The 27,067-nt window shown below is 37.0% G+C and overlaps 2 protein-coding genes across 2 annotated transcripts; both read right to left on the bottom strand.

The window, feature by feature from the left end:
• Positions 1-333: 333 nt before the first annotated feature.
• Positions 334-726, bottom strand: LOC137388459 (retroviral-like aspartic protease 1). Its single transcript, XM_068074944.1, has one exon. The coding sequence runs from the start codon at positions 724-726 to the stop codon at positions 334-336; it is 393 nt and encodes a 130-aa protein (XP_067931045.1).
• Positions 727-13,375: 12,649 nt separating this feature from the next.
• Positions 13,376-26,664, bottom strand: LOC137388458 (E3 ubiquitin-protein ligase TRIM56-like). Its single transcript, XM_068074943.1, has 6 exons — positions 26,557-26,664; positions 23,422-23,578; positions 15,782-15,965; positions 15,058-15,254; positions 13,999-14,169; positions 13,376-13,489 (listed from the first exon to the last, which is right to left on the bottom strand). Exons 1-6 carry the CDS (start codon positions 26,655-26,657, stop codon positions 13,376-13,378), a joined length of 924 nt encoding a protein of 307 aa, XP_067931044.1. The 5' UTR covers positions 26,658-26,664.
• Between the last annotated feature and the right edge of the window lie 403 nt (positions 26,665-27,067).

Here is a 27,067-nt window from a genome sequence, read left to right as displayed (position 1 = left end):
CAATTCATTGCTTAAAGTCGGACTGGCTTCATACAATAAGGGGTTATCCTCTTCGACCTTCGGGGTGTCCACCTCCGTGTAAGTGCCTATAGTGGCTCCAGACCGAAAGGTCAATCGCCGTTCTATCGTATTCATGCATCGGGTGATGACAAGTCCCTCAGGTCCCGGCTGATTTAGGCTACTTGCCACTGGGGGCCCATCTAGGAACCCTTCGATCACCCCCATGGGGCAGTAATTCCGCGTAGTGATGCGACAATGTATCGCCATCTCTGTTCAGGCTGGTACCACCACTCTCCTGATCACCTACACTTTAACCTGTAGTAGTCGTTCATACTAGTCTGTGCAGACTAGCTGCCTGCCATCAACTCGAACCACCGGCTGTTCAAACTCGAGAGAACATTGATGGGCTATGAAGAATGGCATACCCAATATGGTATACTCACTCAGGCGACTGACTACGAAAACTTTCTCCGTCCTTACATTCCTCAGACAAGTTGGCAACCAGATTATTCCATATAAGGGGAGCCGTGTTCCATCAGCCAGTAGGCCATGACTGTCGCTCTCTCCGAGCTGGTCTCGTACGGCTCCAGATAGTCGGTCAAATACCTGTTTATTTAGCGGGTTCGTGGTACACCCCGTGTCCAGGAGAAACTGAATGGGCTGCCTCTCAACTCTTCCTGGGAGGAAATAGCTGGTGGAGTGAGGTCGGCTGAGGGCTTGCACCATAGTAGTGTCCTCCAGAGCATTTTCTGAGGGGCTTGGAGTACCTTTCTTTCACAACGGGGTGAGGTTAGTCCTTAGGGCCACCCTGCGACTGGGGTTGACTCGTGGCTCCTGAGTCGCCGCTCCTGAGGCGAGGAAGGTGCCGGCCCTGCCGCTTTTAAGGCAGGCTTCTGACTATCCTATCCTGTAGGGGTGGTTCTCGATGTCTTGGGTGGAGGGAATTTGGTAGTCACTCTCCTACATTTCTGGTTACGTCCTTGCCACTCGCTCAGCAGGGCGTAGGCAGCATCCGGGATCGGACAAGCGTCGGGGCTGGCCTGATTCAAGGACTGATAATAATTTCGTGTCTCTACAGGATTTTTCTGTGCATGATATTCCCTCGGTCTAGTCCTTGCTGGTTGAGACCATCCGTCAGCGTTCACCAAATCTCTTGTGGCTTTGATACGTCTCTGGGGTTGTTTGGCCTTGGCACAGTCAGTAGCCGGCGCTACTGCAGTGGCCTCTCCTCATTTCCCGAAGCTGATTTTGAGTAGCTGGCGCAGTTCTTCCGACCGTGCCATGGCTGGCCACAACTCCAGCAAAGGGTAGCTGGCTGGCTTCCTTTCTTGGTCTGTGTGTGAACTCACTCCTGGAGTCGTTCAAATTTCTCCATGAGAGATTGGGCTAGCCGGGCTAGTCAACCAATGATGTCAGTTTCGGCCAAGTTTACCTAACCAGGGGGTTCCCCTCCCAAAGCTCGCACTGCTGATCCGGCGGGTTTGAGTTCCCTTCCTTGAATCTGAAAGTGGTCATTCCTGGCCTGTACAGCGTCGGCTAGTGTTGGTGTATGCACAGTCAACAGGTGGCACTGCAGGGCAGGGTCCCCTAGTAAACTGAAAAATGTATCCATGGCCATGTTGTTCCAGTGAGGGTTCGGGAGGTCTTCGTACGCGATGCGTATCAGCCTCTCCTCTTCCATGGCATGCTCCTGGAGTGACGTTTCTTCCTCTCGTCTAAGGGTGTTAAGCTGGCTTAGTGCCTGTCTGGCAGATAGCTCAAATCTTGCCCGGAGGGCATTGAATATGGCCTCCTGGTCCTCGGCCTGTCCAAAATCCTCGGCTTGTACGCCCAGTGCTTCTCAGAGGTGTAACAGTGTTGCTCCTTCTGTCCACTGGTTGGCGTCGGCTACCTCCAGAAAGCTGGTAATAAAATATTCTACATTCCCCTTTCCTGTGTACTGGGGAATCCTGAAGCGTGGTACCGGTTCCTGAGCCCTTGGTATTAATAGCACCCGTTTTAGTGCTTCGACTAGTCGGTCGGGTCCCAGATCGGCACTTCGTGTCCTTCTATTGGCCATGTTTGGGGCTTTCAGTAGGTTTTTGCTCCTAGAGCAATACATCTACTGAGTCCGCAGCTTTTGGCTCTTTTTTGGGTTTCTTCCTGTTACCAAGAAGTTCTTCCAGTAGAAGCAGTGCTGCCTTCTCAGGCAAGTCCTGTCGTAGCCTTCAGTAGGTTTCTGCTCCTAAAGCAGTGCATCTACTGGGTCCGTTGTTGCACGGTTTTACACAGCTCTCTCTGGGTTTTTTCCTGTTGCCAGTAAGTTCCTCCAGTAGAAGCAGCGCTGCTGTTTTTTCAGGCAGGCCCTATCAGAGCCTTTAGTAGGTTTCTGTTTCTAAAGTAGTTCATCTACTGAGTGCGTTGTTGCAGGGTTTTACACAGCTCTCTCTGGGTTTCTTCCAATTTCCAGGAAGTTCCTCCAGTAGGATCAGTGCTGCTGTTTTTTAGGCAGGCCCTGGCAGCTTTTAGTAGGTTTCTGCTCCTTTCCTAGAGCAGTTCATCTACTGAGTCCGCTGCTGCAGGTAGGGTGTTTTGCAGCTCTCTCTGGGTTTCTTCCTGTTGCTAGGAAGTTCTTCCAGTAGGAGTAGCATTGCCGTTTTTCAGGCAGGCCCTATTCCGTGTCGTCTGGGTTTCTTCCTACTGCCACTTTTAAGGCAGCAGAAAGTTTATCCAGAAGTCCAGTGAGAGTCTCAAAGTGAAGTTTTTGGGATCGTCTTATCCCGCCGCTGCCACCAGTGTAAAGGTATTGTGCCACCCTTACTTTCCTCCACTAGTACAAGACTCGGTGCATGAGTTTATACATATATTTCTGCTTAGTTCATAAGAGTACAAGACTAATCAAGCACAGGCAATGAACAGGCCAAGAACAGCTCTCTAGCACAAATGTTCAGGCTTATATAGGCTCTCGTTCCACTTGGCTGGGCTTGACCCGGCTCGGCTCTACTCAGCTCGGCTCTGATTAGATTAACTCTCACCTCGTTATCCTGCCTGACTGAGCACAGCCTGGCTCGGCTTAGCTCAGGCCTAGGCTCAGCTCTCAGTGGATCACATTCCACAACAATAGCATACGTTATATCATTTATGACAACTTCCTCAACACGACAGCTGGCCGGTATGAGTCAGCGGTAGAGCGGATGGATTTTAAACTTGTGGTCGCTGTTTCTGTGAGTTTGAGTACCTGAGATTGCGAAATTTTATTTCCAAGATGTTAATAGCTATATCAAGAAGCACCTATACACCAACACTTACAAATAAAATATACATAGATATAGGCCTGTATATATATATATATATATATACTAGCTGTGCTACCTGGACACGAATAATAAAAAAGTCTTTAGCCAAAACATTGATTTGTATTTAACATATAACAACATTTGCCTTTCTAACTTTTAATCAACATATCATGAGAAAAGTGGCAACTTTGTCTAGTTGAAATAAATTAAGAGAGAAATTAAAAACAACTGTAAAGGTTTTCAAACTTTGTACAACGCCCGTAACTTTAAAACTTCATTACATGATGAAATGGTTTTGTGCAAGAAAACTAAATTAAAAATAAATAAAACAACTGTAAAGGTTTTCAACCTACTGTAAGTTTAAAATTTCCTAACTTGAAAGAAGTGTTTAGTTGAAATAAGTTAGAAAGAAAAATAAAAATGTTATGCATTTAAATTTAAAATAATTAGCAAGTAATAGCTAAATACAGTCTATTTTGCTACAATTACAAGAAAAAATTATTTGGTATACAATTATGATTTCAGTTCATTTCAGTGTTGGCATGCGGAAATATTCTCAGCTATAGACGTACATAGAGTGGTATAGAACCCCATAGTCATTATCTAATGCCATCATCTCCTGGTAAAAATCATCATCATTAAAAAGACAGTGCACCTCGAGATACGATGTTGATCTGTTCCAGGGTTGGCATCGTATGGTGAAAAATTTGTGTGTAGGGGTATAGAGACCATTGTAATTATACAATGCAAACATCCCCTGGTAAAAATAATCAAAATTTTATAAAAATGTGTACATATTGACAATTAGCAACAAAATAGTATGTTAACTTTAGTAATCATAGTTACCTACAGTAACTTTATTGTATTTAGTGTATTTTAATGGTTATGATCTGCGAAATTATAATGTGTGTACCAAATGCAGTACATACAGTTCTTACCTTCAAAATGCACGCATAACATAAACTTTGAACTCAATTCAAGTAAGTTTAGCTTGCTAAACCCACACTTAAAACTAAGTTTTAGTATGTATTTTGAACTATTTTACTGAATTTCAACTTTTTATCACAAAATTTTATCCTTCAGCAGTTCCTATCTTCACTTTCACTATAAAATTTAGCATGTCTGGTCGAAACCTTTTTCAACCTAATTCGATAGAAAAGGCTGAGCGATGCAGTTATCAATAGCAGCCTCTCGCACACTTGACCATTCAATGGCTACCGAAAAGAAAAATGAAATTTTATTCACTATACATAACGTACATACCTTTGGAGTAACGCGGCTTTAGCTGGTACAATGTACATGTAGCAAGTAAAGCAGAGAGGAGGCAAAAACGTATTATTGCTAATTATGTTGCTGTACACTTGAAAATAATTTCAATACGTAATGAATTGGAACTTTTTTAGCAAGCTAAAAAAATTTGTCCATTTCTGTCCAATTTTTCTACTGGTTTAAAAGAAAAAATTACTGGTGCAATGCAGAAAATCTCTAGCTAGCTAACGCTTGTAAAATGATCCACAGGAGGTGGTACAGTAGTTTTTCTTGTATGAAATGTGCACAATAATCAATGTAACCATACATACAAAGTTTGTACAAATTTATACCTTCGAGGACAGGGCTTTAGCAAGTTCCAGAAAGTAATGTGGATGCGTCAACTATCTTGAGTAGCTAGTTATATATGAGTTACATACATACGGTGAATTGTATTTACGTAGTAGAAAACAGGCTCGACTGCAAAAACATGGTTCAACAAGAAAAAAAAACATAAAATCAAAATGAAATAAATAAAGCATGAAATGAATAAAACATGAAAAAAATGCAACACAAAGAAGATAAAATAATGATATACATTACACAAGCATTGTTTTTATGTACCAGTCCACATCAGTAAATTAAACACTTGAAATATTTCTGCCAATGTAGGTTTTTCTGTATCTTCTACTTCCTCGGCCCTTGCCCATACTAAAGGGTTGCCCCTCTTGAATGCTGATTGCGTGCATGACCTTTCAACTCCTTCAAATCGTCAGTCGTAAGCTCCTCCTTGTGCTTGGTTTAATGGAGTTCTTGTTTTAATAATAACTGCAAATTTTGACTTGTTGCGACCATATTCCTTGGCAATATTAACAATACGGGCGCTTTCTTCTTATTTATTTATGACCTCCAACTTTGTTGACACGGAAATAATTTTTCCTTTGTATTGTAATGTTTGTATCCGTCTCAGATTTCATAGCTAACGAATTAAATATGGATACTGATAGTTATATATGTATGCTGACTACAGTTTATAGTAAAAGAGAGTATAACGCTAAAAATGAATATTTGCTCTCGCTTGTGTATTTTACACAAAAATCCCACGTGGAATGCTAACCTGAGAGAAGTCGGTCATCGTGTCTCTTCTAAACGTTCTGAAAATGTTTTCGGCAAGCAGTATTTTGGCGTATTTGTCATTTCGATGTGCGTTATGAGCACAATGACCGCCAAATTTTAACTCGGGCAAAACTTTTCTCAAAATCGGATCGTGAAATAAAATTTGTGTTGTGAGGTGAAGATCTCACTATGTTCAACTTCGTAAGGTGAAAAAATCGTATATCCAGGTAATCGTATCCCGAGGGTGCATCGTATCCCGAGGGTGCACTGTAGTACCAAAATACTATGTTACCCTTAGTAGCTATAGGCACCTACAATGACTTCAGTGCATTATGTGGTTATGATCTGCAAGATAATATAACGTTACAATATACTACGTAGAGAGTTATTACTTTCGAGACAGACGTGTAACATAAATGCTGAATCTAACTTGAATGAACTTAGTTTACTAAACACATACTTGAAGAAGGTTTTAGTATGTATTTTAGTAAACTTCGAACTGTTAACAAAAATTTATCATTTATCTGATTGCGAATCGTTTTATTATAAGGGATACCAGATATACCGGATACGGATAACTCGCCATGACAAGTTCAGCAATGTATATCTTTTAATAAAGTATATAATCAGCACACAAATCGTTAAATTTTAAGTTTGAGATAAATCATTGTTGATATTGTGGAGTGAAACAAATTTGCCCTAACGAAAAAAAAGATGAAGAAGCATCGTGTTGAATATAGGCCCACTTAGTTCGTAAAATATTTCTTAAAGGTTGGCTTGCAAACTAAAGTTCACATTACAGGTATTTGGTATCAAAAGGTTCACCATGTCTTACTCTGCAGTGTTGTAGGTGCAAAATATGTGGAAATGTGATTACAAGCTTTTAAAAGCTCAAAAACAAACAGTTAATCGCAGCCATCACAAAAACGCCGTAGATTGGATCCTCTTTATTTGGCTGACGTACTCCAACAGTTAGGTTATTGTTTTGGCACGTAATGTTATGACATGAAATTAATGGCCAATAAAAGGCTTAAAGATGAGATTGCGTAAAAAAGGTCGATTTCATGAAATTAAGACCAATAAAAGGCTAAAACATCAGCTACAATTTGTTGTCATTTTTGTTTTTGTTTTATTGTTTGGTTATCGACACGTGATGTTATCACATGAAATTAAGGGCCAATTAAAAGGCGCGATATAAAGCGTCTCATAGCACTAGTTTATGACAAACACTTCGGGTTCTACAAGAAAGCCTGTATCAAATATAAAGGCTCGCAACTTCACAATATCGTTTCAGCCTGGTCTTATCATCTATTTGTAATCTGATCATGTGACCAATGCTTTTTGCCAAATTTCGTGAACAGTTTCTGCAGCATTTTCTGACTATCGCAGGTGACCAACAGGCTCCTCATGTTCATCAGAGGATGATCTGCATTTCTTCGAGGTAAGGTTACAAAATTAAACAAATTTTTATGGTAGGTTTTGAGCTATCAGTGCTCAAATGATGGCTTTACAATTATGTTGAAAAAGACGTGTAAGGACAATAGACATGGTTTTATTGAATGCGTGAAGTATATTTGTGAAAATATTTTGACGAATGAGGTTGCATAAAAGTGTAAACAGAAGCCATCTTGTTCAATTACGTCTCATTTGAGCCGTTTTGGAAATGGATTCCAATCTACGACGTTTTAGTGGTGGCTGCGATTAACTGTTTGTTTTTTAGCTTTTAAGAGCTTGCAATCACGTTTCCACATACTTTGCACCTACAGCACAGCAGAGTAAGACATGGTGAGCCTGTTGATATCCAATAACTGTAATGTGAATTTCTTGCAAGTCAACCTTTAATAGAAGCATTGTAACGCGTGGACGCAATGCTAAAATAGTTATTGTGGGTATAGGATATACGGTATATGATAATGTCTAAGATCATTACATTTTACATGTATGACTCAATGATAAAGCACCCAAATTTTATACTTGCGATAGCAGTGGATTCAAATCCATCAGAATGTGGAAAATAATAAATATTCTATGATTTTAATAGCTGTCTCTAGACGCACATACATGCACATGACCAACTTTGAGAAATATATATATACATATATAAATTTGGTATGAAATTTTTTACCAAATTTATAGTAGCTCTACTTTAGTATCGCGCATTTTATGCTGACTTTTAGCCTATACTTTATTGTGTATATATATATCTGTTGTATGTGTTAGATAAAAATAACTTTTGTTGTCCAAATACTTTTTTATTACCCAGTTCCCGTCGAGCAGTCATCTAGCATTACATTTATATATAGTAAATATATATATATGTATTGATATATATATATGTATATATATATATATATATATATATATATATATATATATATATATATATATATATAAGTGTACAGCAGACAGTGAAAGAGGAGGAGCAAAGCATCAAAGCATATGCAGCCTCCATGGCCATCTCAGATAAGTTGCTAGCTGAATTTCAATCGGCTGCTCTTACAACGGACCTACGCCCTGATGATGAGGAAATTGACTGGCACACGAAACCTCTTCATGGTGCTTACCACCAACAAATATCTAAGGTTGGCGATCTTCACCAGACATATATGTGGCTGAACAAAGGAAACCTAACGGCCAATACAGAGTCGCTAATCATGGCAGCCCAGGAGCAAGTGCTCCCAACAAGGCAACTCCAAACGAAAATCTAACACACTAGAGACGATCCTAGATGCAGACTGTGCAAAGATGCACCTGAGACCATCCAACACATCATCAGTGGATGCAAGCAGCTAGCAGGAAACGCATACACTGAGTGACATAATCATGTCGCAGGTGTTGTGTATAGAAGTCTATGTGATGAGTATGGCCTTAATAAACCACAACACTGGTGGGAAGCTCCTGGTAAGGTCAATGAAAATGACCGCGCTAAGATCCTCTGGGACTTTTACATCCAAACTGACCAGCATGTCCTAGCAAACCAACCAGATATAGTAGTGGTAGACAAGGAGAACAAGAGGGCTACTATAATAGATATAGCAGTACCCAATGACTACAATATAGCCAGCAAAGAAAAAGAAAAGGTAGAGAAATATCTCCCTCTTGGAGAAGAAAATGAAAAATGCTGGAATGTAAGAACAACTGTAATCCCAGTAGTCATTGGGGCACTGGGCGCAATAACACCGGCACATAAAATGTGGCTTGCCCAAATACCAACAACAATCAACTCAGGTGAGTTGAAGAAAAGTGCGCTATTGGGAACAGCTAAGATCTTGAGGCGAGTGCTCAAACTCCCAGGTCTCTGGTAGTAAACCCGAGTTAGATCAGAATTTACCACCTATACGGGGTGAGGAAACAATTTTATATATATATATATATCTATACTATGAGAATGCTTGGCATTGTCTTGGTAATGAAAAAGTCTTCCATTAAAAGTTAGATCTAGTTTTATTATCCTTTGAAGGTTAGATCTAGTTTTATTATTCAGAAAATGGATAGAAAAATTATTTTTATTTAACATATACAACATTTGCAGTTCTAACTTTTGAACTTCACATTATGGGAAAAGTGTTTTTGGTGCAGTTTAAATGAATTAAGAGAAAAAGTAAACAACTGTAAAAGTTTTGAAACTTTTTCAAAGAACTGCTACTTCATATCACGAAAGAAATGTTTTGTTGAAACAAATTAGGAGGAAAAATAAAACTGTAAAGGTGTTTAAATGTAAATGTGAAATCATTAGCAAGTAGTGGCTAAATATAGTCTGTTTTGCTACGATTACAATGAAAAATATTTTGGTGGATGATTATATAATTTTAGTTCATTTCAGTGATGGCATCATAAGGCGAAAATATCGTATAGACATATAGTGTGGTATAGAAACCCATAATAATTATCTAATGCAATGGCTGCTAGTAAAAATCATCATCATTAAAATAGTAACAAAACAATATGTTAATCTTAGTAACTATAGTTACCTATAATAATTTTAGTGCATTTTGCGGTTATGATCTGCAAGAAAATTTAGCATAACAATGTACTACGGTGGAGAGTTCTTACCTTCAAGACAGACGTGCAACCTAAACGCTAAATCTAACTTATATGACTTAAGTTACTAAAAACCTACTTGAAGTAAGGTTTAGTACGCATTTTAGTAAAATTTAACCAAAACCTTTTCACTTCTCCGTTTGCAAACCCATTTGTATCATAATGAATGACGCTGAACTGAAATACAATCAATAAACTTTAATTTCGAGAGAATTTATTGTTGATATCATTTTGCAGAAAACAAATGAGCACGAGTACGGCATCGAGGACAAAACGGCATCGTGTTTCATAGAGTTCATAGAATTTAAATTAATACATCATTTAGCACGTGTAATTGATGAAAAGATCTATACAGTATAGATAGTAAAAGCTAGGAATTGTAAGAGCCTTCGGAGACTCATATTTGGACCACCGGATATCACACCTGTGGTTGATATCTTCGTAAGTTAAAATCCCGCATGATGTGAGATTTTAAATCCAAGATTTTAATAGCTATAGTTGGACATACCAAAGGACATACAGACACACCAACTTTAGAATTTATATATACATATATAAATATATATATATACATATATATATATATATATACATATATATATATGTATATATATATATATATATATATATATATATATATATATATATAGATATATATACATATATATATAATTATATATATTTATATATATATATATACATAGATATATATACATATATATATAATTATATATATTTATATATATATATATATACTTTGTAGATATATGTGTAGATATATATATACATATATAAATATATATATATATCTACAAACACACATATATATATATATATAAGTATATATATATCTACACACACATATATATATATATATATATATATAAATATATATATATAAATATATATATATATCTACACACACATATATATATATATATATATATGTATATATATATATATATATATATATATATAAATATATATATATATATACTATATTTACTGATGAAGAATAAGGTTGCAGTTCACTAGAAGAGAGTGCTCAATATTAAAATAGAGCATTTATATAAAATATATTAAAAACTGAAAACTTTTAAAACAACCATAAAACATTTACTACTTGAAGTTTCATGGTTGTTACCATTCATCAGGTAAAATTAAAAAGATCGTTTTAGTTTTACCTGATGAATGGTAACAACCATGAAACTTCAAGTAGTAAATGTTTTATGGTTGTTTTAAAAGTTTTCAGTTCTTAATATATTTTGTATATATAAAAAATTATATATATACAGCATATATAAATATATGTAGCATGAGTTCCCTTACTTCATTTTGGTTGAGCACTCTGTGAGAACTGTCTCACTACTAGCCTTAGCACAAAGCTCCTCTCATTTGTGATTTGAGAACTCTAGTTTCAGCACATTGACTTTTTTAAAGTCTGTGAGCAACTTAGTTGTTTCATGGCAGGAAGTCAAATCTATATGGTGATGGGACTTATCTTTCTTGCCGGCTCTGAGCTGCACTGATGAGGCTTCAATAGCCGAAACAGTACTGTCTGTAGCTTTAGCAAAAGAATTGTTTCCTCACCACGGTGAACCCGTATGGGTGGTAATTTCTGCTCTAACTCGGGCCTCCTACCAGAGACCTGGGAGTTTGACCACTCGCTTCAAGATCTTAGCTGTTCCCAATAGCGCACGTTTCTGCAACTCACTTGAGTTGATTGCTGCCGGTATCTGGCCAAGCCACATTTTATGCGCAGGTGTTATTGCGCCCAGTGCCCCGATACCAAATACAAGAAACGCTTTCGGCAGGTCCTATAAAGCCAGCTCAATGCCAACAATCAAGTCATGGCAATAAATACCTATGCACTGCCAGTAATAATATACCCAGCGGGTATGATAAAGTGGACTGAAGAAGCCATCAAGGAAATGGATATAACAACTCGCAAGCTGCTTATGATGGATGGAGCACTACCTAAATCTGATACTACTAGATTGTATCTCGATGGCATAGATGGGGATAGGAGACTTAAAAGTATGCAGCAGACAGTAGAAGAGGAAAAACAAAGCATTAAAGCCTATGCAGCCTCCATAGCAACCACATATAAGTTGCTAGCTGAATTTCAATCGGCTGCTCTGACAATGGAGTTTTGCAGTAATGATGAGGAAATTGACTGGCAGATGAAACCTATTCATGGTGCTTACCGCCGATAAATATCTAAGGTTGGCATCTTCACCAGACATATATGTGGCTGAAAAAATGAAACCTAATGGCCAATACAAAGTCGCTACTCATGGCAGCCCAGGAGCAAGTGCTCCCAACAAGGCAACTCCAAACGAAAATCTATCACACTAGAGACGATCCTAGATGCAGACTGTGCAAAGATGCATCTGGGACCATCCAACACATCATCAGTGGATGCAAGCAGCTAGCAGGAGACGCATACACTGAGCGGCATAATCATGTTGCAGGTGTTGTGTATAGAAGTCTATGTGATGAGTATAACCTTAATAAACCACAAGACTTGTGGGAAGCTCCTGGTAAGGTCAATGAAAATGATCGTGCTAAGATCGTCTGAGACTTCTACATCCGGACTGCCAAGCATGTACTAGCAAACCAACCAGATATAGTGGTGGTGGACAAAGAAAACAAGAGGGCTACTATAATAGATATAGTATATATCTATTATAGTACCTATTTATACATATAAATATATATATATACTGAAGATATACTATTTTATATATACAGATGCTGATATTTATATATATAATGTCCATATATATTTCTATATATGTAAGTATAAAGTTTACTAAAGCAAGATTTTTTGACAGTACACACTTCTCAATTTAAATTAAGTATCCTTAAAACAAACATAAAATATAAAACTACGTGAAAGACTAAATTTAAACCATAAGTTACAGTTAAAAACAAAGCTAATAAAGTATTTATTGGTATAAAGGGTGTTTTTAGTTTCATTTTAGAGAAATCAGCATAAAAATGTGGATTTGTAATAAAACTGGGTAGCTAAACTTTCTCTAGGTTGCACTAGGAAAAGTTTAAATTTACTTTGAATTATACATTCTTTCATACTTTTCATGTTATAACTTTTCATTTTAACCCTCTAGTTCTAACATACTTAGTTTTTGATTTATGTCAATTACTTTAGCTTAAGAAAGTTCTTCAGCTTAAATAATGCACAACCTGAAACTCTACCTACTTACTTCTGGACAATAGTTTCTTTTAACAAAATTATCAAATTACTTTTTTTGTTTGTTAGTGGAACTTCATTGAGAGCCGTAACTTTTCTAGATAGTTGATTTATTGCAGCTGCACATACTGCCTTTAAGCAACAGTTTCTTCAAAACCTACCAGTATAATTAAGCTGTAGCCAACCATGGCATTTAAGAAAATTTGAATTACGCATACTGATTAGAAGATTTTACGGATGATTAGATTTTAGATACATGTAAATCATTTTTAAAGCTCTATTTTTAATAAAAAGATACTTGAATGCAGCTCTGGTTTTAAAATAGCAATATGCATATATATTGGCTAATTTTGGCAAATATTCAGAGTTAGAAGAGAACATCAAAGAAATAAATTTAAACTGTTTTGTCTATAAGAACAAATATAATTTTACTCATAACTAGCAATATTTAGGGATGACAGAAACAACCATTAGATGTGTGCTAACCTGCCATTTCAATGGATTGCACATCCATCACCCTGAATTGAGGGAGTTGTCTTTTCTTGAGATCTCCTAGCTTGGCTTGCATTTCTCTGAAGGCCTTGACTATGTCCACCTACAATGATGAAAAAGTCAAAGGCACAAAGCAGGAGGGGCAATGTTGAATGAGCTGAACAAAATTATCTCCATGACTGTGGTCATGAGACTTCATTAAACAGATAAATTTTATAACTTGCAACATTTTTATTGGACTTTAATAATTAAAAACCATCTAAATGTGATGTCATTTATACATGAAGTTATAACCACCCTAACAAAGCTTCATATTTAGTAAAAAGCTCAAAGTTGCTTTAAAACAACAAAACAACTGTCTAATAGAGTAGAAATAATTTTTACATATTAACATGTGGCACAGTATAAATAAACGTTGAATAGGATAACCTGAGATTTTGGATCTTCCAATGTGTGAGTTTACAAAATTACTAACATAAAAGTTGACTCCTTTAGTTTTCAAAATGTTGCTACTGTCTTATTCTGTGAACACATACTTAATCAATAGTTCATCTTAGAGCCTCCATTTTAAGTATGACATATCTAATACTGAGTACATGAGTAAACCTTTACCTTGTGGTTGTTTCTAACTCTACCCTCTATTTCAGTTCTCTGAATACTCAGATTAGCTAACATTGTACCAACTTCTTCCTCCATAAACTCTGTCATCTTTTCTTGAGTGGCTATTCTTGATGAAATCAGCTCATCTTCCAGCTCCATGTACTTGACTTGTATCGCATTGATCTATAATAAGCAAAGGAATAAATTCCACCAGATAATGCTTTTCACATAAACTCTTAGACTAAGACTTGAAATAGCTACATAATTTAAGGTGTAAACACTTTACAGAATTTAAATCCTTTGCTAAGTCTGCGAGTAAATTATTTCATCTTAAGTCATTGTTACAATCCTTGCTTCTCTCCTCTTATGTCATTGTCACAATCCTTGCTTATCTCATCTTATGTCATTGTTACAATCCTTGCTTATCTCATCTAAAGTCATTGTTACAATCCTTGCTTATCTCATCTAAAGTCATTGTTACAATCCTTGCTTCTCTCATCTTATGTCATTGTTACAATCCTTGCTTATCTCATCTAAAGTCATTGTTACAGTCCTTGCTTATCTCATCTAAAGTCATTGTTACAATCCTTGCTTATCTCATCTAAAGTCATTGTTACAATCCTTGCTTATCTCATCTAAAGTCATTGTTACAGTCCTTGCTTATCTCATCTAAAGTCATTGTTACAATCCTTGCTTATCTCATCTAAAGTCATTGTTACAATCCTTGCTTCTCTCATCTAAAGTCATTGTTACAATCCTTGCTTCTCATTGTGTTTATGTTCGCATAAGGTAATGTTATATTATCACTGATTTCAACTATTGAAGTATCAACCTTTGCTTACCATTTTAACTTGGTAACTACGCAAGATTCAGTTCTAGGAGTTAATCAATCAATGCTAGTCAATCAATGGAATAAGTTAGTTCATTGATTGAATAGAATTTAAACACTTTGAAGCCATCTTGTGAGGAACCTTCAGCATCAAAAGTTATTGCAATTATGTGTAGTTTGACCAGAATAGATCAACTTTAATGTTAGCAAACAAGGAGCATGAAATGACTTTGTTTATTTACCTGCTCATCTCGGGTCTTATGCAGCTGTTTCACCATCTCTTCTGTCTCCTTTTCAAATTTTGATATCTCCTTAAAAGCTTTCTTAGAAATTTCGGTCAGCTTGTTCTCCCTCTTTATCACTTCCTCTTTTAGACTGTTAATGTCAGCACTTAGATTTGCCAAAAGACTTTCCAGGTTCTGTAGTTCATGAGGTTTGCCTGAAATGTAGGTAATGGTTAATTATAATTAGTTTTTCTGAACAACCATTGATAAATTCAATCATACTAGTGAATGGTGGTAAGAATTCAAACCTTGTTAGTTTTATGGTTGTTTGCTTTGCTAATTCGCCAATAATTTTTTTGCATTAAAACTTGGTAAATTAGGTGATAAAAACAGCAAAAAATGTTTTTTATTTATACACTTATAACAACGCTAAAACTGCTGGTATATCTAGGCAATAATTATTGAATAATGACTGAAAATATTTGGTCTGATATTTTATTTTGGCATTTAGATGAAAATGGTGAATGTATGCAATGAGGATCTGTGAATGCTGCAATCTAGAAACTTTCAAGAGATGCATTTTGCAAGTATATTGCATAACTTAATAGAAAATTCACCAGTAAATCAGCAAACCATTTTAGATTTTGAATTTTTAAACAAAGATAGCTATTTAATTGAATTTTCCTATTCAAGGTGTCTGAACCCTTACTGACAGTCCAATGCAAAGATTAAAATTGTTTACCTTCTTTGCAAGTATTTTGAGGAGATGCGCAGCTAAGGCAGAACACATCCAGACAGGATCGACAACCAAGGCTGTAGGCCTGAGTAGGATGTTTTTCACATGCTCTAGTCTCCATTTGTTCAGCTTTTTCAACATACTCAGATATGCTCAGAGTGACATGGTCATCATGTACGTCATTGTGGGACTGCAGACATACATTTCATCTATTACATAATTTTCACCTTAAATATTTTCTGTTAAATGATTACTCAACTGGAGATACTTCATGAATAGCGCGATGACCATATGAACAGTTTTTAAGACAGCTAAAGGCACCACATTATTTTAAAGGCAAATTAATTTTAACAATATCAATTGTAAAAGCAGTATTCCGACTTAAGCACTAAAACACACAGTTTTGTCATAAATTAATTTTTGCTCAACAAGCTTTTTTGAACAGGTTGGCTAGTTTGATGATATCGAAAACTTGTGAATGACCATTCACATTGCTTTTAGCTTTTTGAATTTGTATGTCTTGTTTGATCATGCAACCTATTTCATGGCTGTTACGGGTAGAGCCAGAGGATCCTGTAGCATAATGCAGGATAAAAAGTAGTTGAACAGAGCAGACACCCCCTTCTTTATCACAACCACCGTGAGTAAATACCTTAATACAACAATCAAAGTTAATGTAACAATTAAATAATATCACATAAAAGTTTTTAAAAAACAATTTGATTTTTGTCAAGATACATTTTTTTATGTATTTAGCAAACATAGTGCAAATTTCACCAATATATTGACTGCCGATGAAATTGATGCCATTGCCAAAGAATTCATTACGGAGGTTAGAAAGACACAGCATTGCCCTAACAAATATTCAAACTACTTTTGTGCAAATTTAAAGGTTGACTTGCAACAAAATTTACATTACAGTTATTTGGTATCCAAAGGTTAACCATGCTTTATTCTGCTATGCTGTCGGTGCGGTATATGTTGAAATGAGATTACAAGCTTTTAAAAGCTCAAAACGAACAGTTAATCGCAGCCATAACAAAAAACGCCATAGATTGGAAGCTTGTATTTAGGCTTATGCATATTCATGAATTTTGAGTCATTTTTTCCAAGCGGTGTTAAAATATATGCGACAACTGTTTTTGGTGCCCTGCATAGAAATCGATTGTTTTAGGATTGAGTGTGCATAACCCAGGATCCACTGACTGATTCTTTAGAACCGAACATGGTAAAGTTAGCTTAAAATAGGAGAATAAGAATTAGGTGCAATGCAGCTAGGGTGTCAAAAAGTAGTCAGGCACATTAGTTGGCGGTACAATTCTGACGTTTGAACTTCTCTTAGGAGTAGTCCCAGACAAAGTAAAACAAGTTTATAGAAATAATAATGAATAGAGAAACAAATCTACATAAAGCGCAAGGAGTTGAGGTCACAGTATGGATCGAACAGTAGGAAGTATGGGAATAATAGAAAATAGAGCAATGCCACTAGACATAGAGCAGAAAATAAAGACATAGTGGGGGTAGTTTGCTGGTGTAGTGGTCTACAGGTGCCAAGTTGCCCAACCATGGTCAAATATTTTTTCTTGTGGGATGAGAGGTCATTTATTCTGGGACTGCTTGAATAGGGTAAAAATGTGAGTTATGGTAGATGTCGTGGTGGCAGCAGTAGGTAAGAGGTAGCTGCCAAAGCTGTTTCGAGATGTATGACATTTGAAAAGGCAGGAAGGAAAGTTTTAGTAGAATAAAAGATTACAGTATAAAGATATATATGGCAGACACAGCCCTTGCAATGTAAAGGATAAACGAAGTATATTCAGGGACTATAGTATAGACAGTCATAGCAGTAGAAGCAGTTTTGGTACTGAAAACAACAGTCAGTATGAGAGGTGAGACATAAGTAGATGTGAGAAAAAGAGTGGTGACTGTGGAAGTAGTAGAAATGACTTTTCTAGAACCCGTAATAGTAGTGAGCACAGTAGCAAAGGCAAAAATTAAAAAAAAAAACAATTAGACCAAAGCCAGTCTGATTTTTATTTAAAAAAGCTCTTTTATGTATTTGGCATCATCTTGTGTGCTATAAGGTCACCCAGGTCCAGTATTATATGTCATATTCCATTGCTGGAAGGAGTCTAATGACATGTTGTTAGTTTAGGCTAGCTAAAACAAGTATTAGCAGAGCAAGATTAAAAATAAAATGCCAAATTTTTTAGTTAAAAACATATAGCTTTGAGGCACTTAGTGCAACAAGTAATATTGAAGTCAAAGGGTTAAGGTATGGTTCAGCTTTTCGGAGTTATCACGAGGTAAAACATAGATGGGGAGTTGCTTGACACTTTCAAGGTAGACAATTTTGCCGGTGACGCCTTTCTCTCTTTGGCATTGTCACCTTCTTTCATCTAGTCGACACCATCATGTAGCTCCAGAAGTAGTGACTCTACAGAATGACTGACTTTGTTAGAAATGACTTGGCCATATTATCATCTTTTATACCCAATCGCATGGGTGCGCTGAGCCTAATGCAATTTTAAAGCATGTTAAAGGCTAGATCCTGCCAAAAGTGACTCTATTTGCTTGGTGGGTAAAAACAGCTTCTGTGCTAGTGTGAGTCTCTGGATGGCAAAATAATCTTTTTAGGGACGTGTCCAATACTCCTGTCAACAAATCACATTTTAGTCGCTTGACCCATAAAGTAGCGTCGTGAGTGCTTGAAGGTTTGTATGAATAAGGAAACTTGGCTGTTAGTTGAACCTCACCCAGTCATCTATCTTATTACTACCCAGTGGATATGGTTTTGTAACCTCATGCCATGCTCATTCCCCATTATACCACTTCGGTTTTTTAGAGGCTCTACCAGGTCATGAATTACGTTGGATGGGCCCTCGGGTTGGCTCAGATAATGGCGTATTAGCTCGATCGAGCCTCTCTAAGGCTAGCTCTGTGTTTTTTCCCGCTGGTAGGAGTAAGGTTGTAGTCCTTTGGCCTTGTCTTAGGACTAAAATCTCAAAAATTGGCAGAACATTGCCATTTCCAGAATTTTTCTGCAAATTCTTCAAATTTTACTGCCAGTTTCTATGGTCCACAGTGGCTGGGTTTGTCCCAAATCTATCAGCAAAGTGCAATAGGGTCTTAACCGGCCTTTGCTTTAGATGAAAAACTGACCCTTCTTTTCTACTAAATAGATCTATGTATAGTTAGGTCAAGCTTTTATTCTTTTGTATGGCCCTATAAACTTGGGTTTTATACTATATTCTATGACTATACCCCTGAGAAAATGCAAAGGGTGGTACCATACTTGGATCAGTGGCTTCTAATATGGTCGAGACACCTAAAACAATTAATCATTTACTCCTGCATGAATTACACTGGTTCCAAAGAAATTTACTGTTCAAACACTCTCCTGCAAGCCTTATGTTCTGAGTAGTAAAACAGAAGTATATTAGCAGAACTATATCCTCAACCTCTAGCTTGGTAGCATCATCTTCTGCTCCACTTGCACCTTGCTGGTGGCCATGTCTGTTTATGCAGGCTAGCGGCTTCACATTCACTCAGACAATCCGAGTGAACGTTGCCCAAAATCTAAAGAAAATTGGTGCGCCACCACAAGCAGCATCTCTGAGAACGTGTTTTCATTGGTGTGGCTCACAGGAAAGACTTATTTGATGTTTATGTTCTTCAGTTGAATAAAAAGTTAGATCAACCCTTAAAATTTCAATCTTGTTCCATCTGCCAACAGCCTGTGGTGCTCGATTTTTTAAGCTGGTCCTGAGCAACTTCTGCAGGTTAACTAGCACTTGCTTGCTTAACAAGTTGGTGGTAACAAATATTGTGACAAGCTGGCCATTCAGCCATTTGTGACGGAAGTACATGTAAATAAGAGTGTAAGACTGGTTTAGAACCTACACAATGACCAAATTATTTTAGAAGATCAGTAATTCTCTTGCATTTCACTGGAATCGGACCACTTAGACAGAGTAATTCTGATTCCACAGATGCCTGGTCTCTGTGTTCAACTTCCCTAGGTTGATTGTGGGCTGGTCTTGCCACTTTCAAGGCAAGCCTCTATTTTTTTTGTCCCAAGACGACTTAGTTTTGACTTCTATTGACCAGTGTAGCTTTCCCAGACTGAGTCTGAGGTCGTTGATTTTACAGCAAGAACCTGACTGGCTTGGTGGTCAATGATTCTTAAATGAGTTTGGGTGAAGTCTGCCATTTTTAAGACAGGCGTTGAACCCGATCTTTTAGCCATAGTTAGTATTGAGTGGATGGGATTCGGCTTGGCTAACCTAAAGCTAGCCTTTTCTAGTTTCCAGTTTTTCCTGGTTTTGTGAAATCCAGAGAAGATCTCTAGTCTCTTTCTACTGCTTCCTATACCTGCTTTTTTGTATGCGGACTCTGGAGCATCCAGCCGGTCCAGTTCTAAGGCCAGATTAAGTTTAAAATTCTTCAAGGAGCGGTAATAGTTGTGGATGGCCACAGCAAAAAGTAAGCTCAAACATTTATTTCACGATTACAAATGAACACGCTAATAACTCGTCATTGAAATTTGATGAATACACTCGTAAATGTAATTACGCTGTAAGATATATGTAATGTACAAGAAAAGCATAATTTCTTTTGCCCTCGATAGTGAATCCTAGTCCTTGCTATAGTAGCAAGCTTACTAAGCTTTGCTCTCTTACTAGGAGTCAAGTTGCATGTTGACCATTTCCTGCATCACCCGACTTGCCCTTTTGACATGTCTGCTATCAAGCTGGCCCTGCTGTTAGCCAGCTAGCTCTCATCCGAATGCAAAACTTTTAACAATTTTTGCGAGTTGCTTGAATACAGTGAGGCATTTCACAAAAAGTATGATATGCGTTCTAAGTTAGTTGATAGCAATCCATGGAAAAAACCGAGTATATAAACAATCCAGTTGAGAAATGATCAACGGTCACAGTTGAAAGCGGTGCATCGAGTGGTGGCTCGAATGATGATAGTCATGAAAGCCAGAACTCAGATGGGTCTAATCACTGGGCAATTTAAAATTGTACAGTCATCCAAAGTGGCAAATTTGAAGACCAAAAATAGCCAAAAACATTTATTAACTATTTGAACCCTGGTGGTCGATATTCCAGCAATGCGAAGGGTGTAGCAGAAACCACGACAGCCGGGAGACCAGCATTCAGATGGCTCTGTTTACTAATGCTGTTTCTAAGTAACAGAGGAAACCAATCAAATTAATTCTTGCACAGGGTGTTATACCCTGTAGGATGAGATTTATACAACTTGTAGGTTGGTATGACATAGATGATTGTGGTGCAGATGAAGAGTTATATGATACTAACCAAAAAAATTCCAAATTGCTTCAAGTCATAAAATGATGATGAACGTGTGCTCGATAGATATGATGCTACTAGAAAGATCCTTAGAAGTTTTTAAAATTGCGTTAATTTATATAGTTTTAGCCCAAAGAATTGTGAAACACATTTCTGTAGCATTAGGTGTGCGTTGCTGGACTATTTTTGCCAGATTTTTACCGAATATCATTGGATTATGAGCATATCAAGATATATTTAATAAAAGTTCCAAAAATTTTTATCTTGGACAAATTGCCCAGGAATGACATTAACAATGACGGCCAGAGCTCGAAAGGTAAGTAATAATCTGTTAAGCGATTGGTCGATTACATGGGTGAGAATGAAGTTTTTGTGCAACCGATTGTTTAAACAAAGTAATCACTTTCAAAGTTTCTAAAACTGATCGATCTTACAACAACTTGATAGCATGCCAGTCAGCTCAGGGGAAGAGGAAGCTGATGGTAGTAAAAGGCCAGAGAAGAGAAATGACTGTGCAGGCAAAATTTGAGTAGTTGAATGTAGAGTGGTGACAGCAAATGACAGGAGAAAACAGGGTGGTGAGGGTAGTGAGGTTAATAAGCATGTGTTGTACAAAGAGGTGATAAGATGTGATGCAAGGTTCAAAAACCCATAAGAGAATATCTAGCAGTAAATTGTTCCAGCAATGCTTGCAGTAGGACTGACAGTCCATAACTGGTAAAAGACTGAAATATGCCAACTTTTTGATGGTTTGGTAGGTTTGAACATGCAATTAGAGGGTGCCTTTACCAGGGTTCAAAGCTATTCAGCTAGCAGAGAAGCAAGCAAAAAAAATGAAAAGGTACTATTTATACCTCATGAGAAGATTAGACCACTGGTACTTATAGTATACAGAGTTACGCAGCGGTGAAGGGTGTTACTAGAAAAGCGGCTCACTATACCTATAATGGGTAAACTAAATAAGCTCTATTTAAACGAAGTGTCTATCAATGGCATGCTGAATGGAAAAAAAGTAGGAAATAAAAATTTTCGAGATTAGAAAAAAGAAAGGAAAAATTTGAAAGAAATTTGAAAAGGATATGGCCAATGTGAGCACCGACTGCTAGAAAATGTCGAAGCATTCATAGCGGCAACAGAACAGTTGGTCGAGGCTGACAGAAAGATGCCTGGAGGTAAACCTGCACCTGCCAGAGTCAAAATGAGCTAGGTAGGTCTGAAACTAGACCAACACCTGGGTGTTAGAGCTAACTCTTATCCAGTCAGGCATGGTTCAGGAGACACATTTCCTAAGAACGCCTGTCATGTTCGCTTCATTGACTTAGAGTATGGTAGAAATGGAGAAGATGGTAGCTGAGGTTAAGGATTCGTTATTGACCAAACCAACAGGCTCCAGATTAGTAACTAGTGGTGATACTGTAGATAGTGACTATTGTCACGAAGACAATATTAGCCGTGATAAAAAGGAAAGTACTAGTGACAGATTTTGTATTAAAGATGAAAATGGTTTTGGCGTTGTCACAGAGTTGGACAAACCAGACGAACCGCTTATGAAGACTACCATAAATGAGTCAGATAACAAACATAGCGCATAAGGCGATTCATCCCCTGTACTCGTTGATAGCTCTGGTGCTGCTCAAAAGATAGGTGTCATATGATCGTGATGGTATAACCCACATGACACTGATGTCAGAGACCATGACAATTGCAGGTAGTCGCTGAAGTTTTGATAAGTTGATTGCATACAGATTATGCAGTATGTAAATAAGTAAAAAAGAAGATACAGCCTTTCTTTGTGACTGTTACATGTGAGTATTTATGATTTATACAACATATCGTAGACACATTTTAGTCTACATCGAATAAGTTCTTACTAGGTTGTCTAAGTACACAAACATCAAACTGTTTATAACATTCCAGTGTAACACGTTTTAATGATGATTTGAATTTGCATTTGTTTACCCCTATTCACAATCTTATCTGCATTGTCATCACATACTTTTGTGTACCTAACCTAGACCAAACTGCAATTTTTTACTAGCAACGTTTTAAAGTATGTGATGGAAATACAAAAGGCTCATCCATACCATATTACGAAGCCCCCTGGATGTTGTAAATGTGTTAGAATGAAACTGCAAATGACATTACATAAAACATTTTGATGACTACTCTCCACGCTAGTGATTATTCAAAGTCACAAGCAAACCACAGTAACAAGCTGCATCTCAAGAGAAGTGAAAGTGGCAGCATGAAATAGCCTGTCCTGTCATGCCACCAGTCATGGATATGCAGGGTTTCCACTAACATAAGTTTTGAAGAGCACAAGAAACTTACCTCTTGATGACTTTTACAGTACTTCTTGGAGCAGGTGCTGCAATACATGGTAGCAGGTTGTACCTTTTTACCTTTTTTAGAACATACATCACAACCATGCATAGGTTGGCCTGGAGTATAAACCGGTAGGTTTTCAATCCGAACATCAAACACATTACTAAAACAAAAGCGGGGATGGCTGTATAAATGACTTAAATTATAATGTATCTGTTAATATTATGTTAAAAGAAAGCCTGCCTGTTTTGCAATAAACTACCAAAACATTCAATTTACTGAAATTTAGCCAAAGATAAATAAATTAAAGAACATCATATTTTAGTGTAGTTTGATGGCAGAAGGTAGGCGGGTCCAAAACTAAGGAAAACCAATATGACCGGCTGACTATGCTAAGCCTCAAAGGATGGCGCGATATCTTAGCGATACTAAGGTCTCGCACAGGCTCCGTCATACCAAGGCAAGAGAGCATCGTGCTGGGTTGAAAGTCCGGGTCTGGGCAGGTAAGGTAAAATAAAAAGAGCTGAGCCAACCACCAATTTTGCAGATGAATGAACAACCTGCTACCGAGCCGGAACTAAAAAGACTGACCTACCACTATAACGACCTTCCGGAAAAAGAGGCGGAGCCTGCCAAAGCAAACGACATACAAATGGCCCAGCAAGTAAAGCTAGGCAGTGCGCGAAAAAACTTTGTTATATGCAGTTACATGTTGCATAGACAGTGACTGTATGTTAATACATATTAATACAAATAGATACAGTAGACACTCTACAATGCAAACAATCTTTTACAGGAACGTTTACGCTATAGAGATTTTACGTCATATAAACAGTAAAATACTGCGTACCCTCAGGATACAAATTTAACTTGTTCTAGGGTTGGCATCATAAGGTGGAAACAGCGCATGGAAGGGTATAGAAACCATAGTAATAATATGATGAAAAAGTATCCTGGTAAAAAAAATCCATATTTCATACAACAACTGTACATAATAATAAATAGTAACAAAAAGTATGTTAACCTTAGTAAATATAGCTGCCTACAGTAACTTTAGTGAAAATGTGGGAAAAATGTAGTAAAAATTTAGTGAAAAATGTAACGTTACAATCTGCTCTGAGCAGTACTACGTGGCGTAAGTGTAGAGAGCTCTTACGTAGTTTCAAGGCAGGTGTATGTAGAAAACAAACTTTGAACTCAATCCAAATAAGTTTAGCTTACTAAACGCACACACACGCACGCACACACACGCGCTAGCCCACACACACACTTGAAACTAAGTTTTATTATGCATTTTTCACTTATTTTACTAACATTGAACTTTGTATCACAAAAACTTTATTACCCATCAATTTCTGTTCTTGTTTTTACTAAAACTTTTAGCCGACCTTGTTAAAACCTTTTCAACCTATTTCATCAAGAAAGCCTAAGCAATGCTGCCCTGTAAATGCATCGTTTAATACATAATGAAGTGGATTTTTGTTAGCAGGTTATGAGAAATTGTCTGACCAATAGCCTTCTATTTGAAAAGATGGCAACTCAAAGTTTGCTACTGGTTTTAAAGGAAAATATTACAGTTCTTTACATGAAAAATGATGAGCTGAGAAAAATCGATCATTGTGTCTTGTTCAAACGTTGTGAAAATGTTTTTGGCAAACAGAATTTTGACGTTGTTTTTATTTCAACGTATGTAATAAGCACACCAACTGCCAAACTTAAAACCGGGTGAAAAAATTGTTGAAATTGTATGGTGTAACTATTCGTGAGATTCGTATGTCGAGGTGAACACATTATCAGGTTCTACTTTGTAAACTGAAAAAAATCGTATATCAGGATGATGGTATTGTGAGCGGGCACTGTACTGTAAACTGCCTAATCTGTTCTGAGATCTTCCCAAACTCAGCCTTTGGTTACACAAAAATAAAAAAAATAGATTTCACTTTCTAATTTATTGGCTGTACTGTGACTGTAGTATACTAGTATATTTGGTTTGCATCGACAACTTTCATTCTTTTATTTATCACTCTTACTCATTTTATGGTCCATAATTGCTGTTATTTCACAATAATTAAGGAAGGTGCACACTTCAGAAACTTTTTAACAAGGATTTGTTGCCTTTTGACGAAAATGTCTATTCTGAAAAATAAGAATGATAACAAATATTTTATACACCTACAATGAAGCAAAACAATATATTTTACTACGATAACAATAGTGTCTACCTGTCTGTTATCTATCTGTTTCCAAAAGTCAAGGTTATGATAAAATATAGTTTTGAGAACCAGTAAAAATTGAGCAGGAACTGAGTCTAAAGATTTTTTAGAACTATCATGCTCATAGTGTTAGAAGTTTTAATTTTATTTTACCACAAATCTTAAATTATATTTGTTCAATGAACAAGAAACTTAAAAACTTTCTATCTTCTTAGAAACAGCGGCATTTCAGAGCCACGATCACATGAAACAATTTATTAACAGTTTGAGCCGCAGCAGAGCCTTGTACTTGTAATCAATAAGTATTAAATAGCTTGAATTATTTATCGTTTTGTAATTTTGTAAACTGGGCGGGTGAACTTGACTTTAATAAGTCATTAGATGACCTTTTGTAACTCGATAACATGTTCATACGTGTTTATTCTCAACGAGATAAACATATATATACTGACACAGTCATTAGATAAAGTAGAAGACACTAAAGAGGCAGGTGAAAACTGATCCTCTCCGTACATAGTGTTTTGCGATAGACAACCATCACTCAGCCGTATGACCAAAGTGGTAAGAGTGTGTCAGTGTAAGCCCAAATATTAATGTCATGAGCAAACACTAGGTTGGAAGTATCTTCCTTGCATTGCTTGTTGTGACTATAAACCCGCCATGTAATTTTTGCTATATTAATGTACTTTTCACTCTACTGATTAGCATGGGAATATAATATATCATAAATACATAGTTCCTGTGTCAAAACCCAAGTAAATAATGCTACTAGTACTATCAAAATGTTTTTAATGCTTACAACAGATAGTAGAGTGACATAATGCCAACAGCTGGCTAAGGTCGATGCACACTATTCTGTTGATTTTCAACTATCACAGTTGGCAATAAATGCAACTCTAGGTGAATACTCATAACCGTGCTGACTTACTTGCAGTTCTTACAGCAGACTACTTTCTGGGCATCTAGCTGACCAATCAAACATCCTTTGCAGGCGGTGTGAGTACATGGTAAGACACGAGGGTCTACCATACAGTCATTTTTAGACCAACAAAATACACATTCTACGCTCAGTTCTTGCTCTGATTCTGCCATTCCTACGAGAGTGAGGGAAGGAAAAAAAATGGACGAGTGATAGAGTGAGCTACAACAATTTAAGCATAATAATATAGCCGCTTGTAGTTTTTAAACTTCAGTATGGTTGGGGGAGTAAAGCTGTCATACATTATCGGCACTTTCAGATACCCATAAAGATAGAGAATATGCGATTAGCTCTATAAGAGATCTCTGATTTTCTGCAAACATACTGCTTACAATTTTAGGACAAATTCTGTAGTATTTCCTTTGATTAGGTACACAAGGGTACAGATTAATTGCAATGATTAGAGTCTAGAGATAGTGGACAAGTATATTAGCAAAACGAGTAGACCAAAATCTCTATA

This window comes from Watersipora subatra, chromosome 2, assembly GCF_963576615.1.
Source record: "Watersipora subatra chromosome 2, tzWatSuba1.1, whole genome shotgun sequence".
In the NCBI taxonomy this organism is placed as follows: domain Eukaryota; kingdom Metazoa; phylum Bryozoa; class Gymnolaemata; order Cheilostomatida; family Watersiporidae; genus Watersipora; species Watersipora subatra.
Note: the sequence above shows the minus strand (reverse complement) of the source record. Positions and strands in the feature narration are given on the sequence as shown.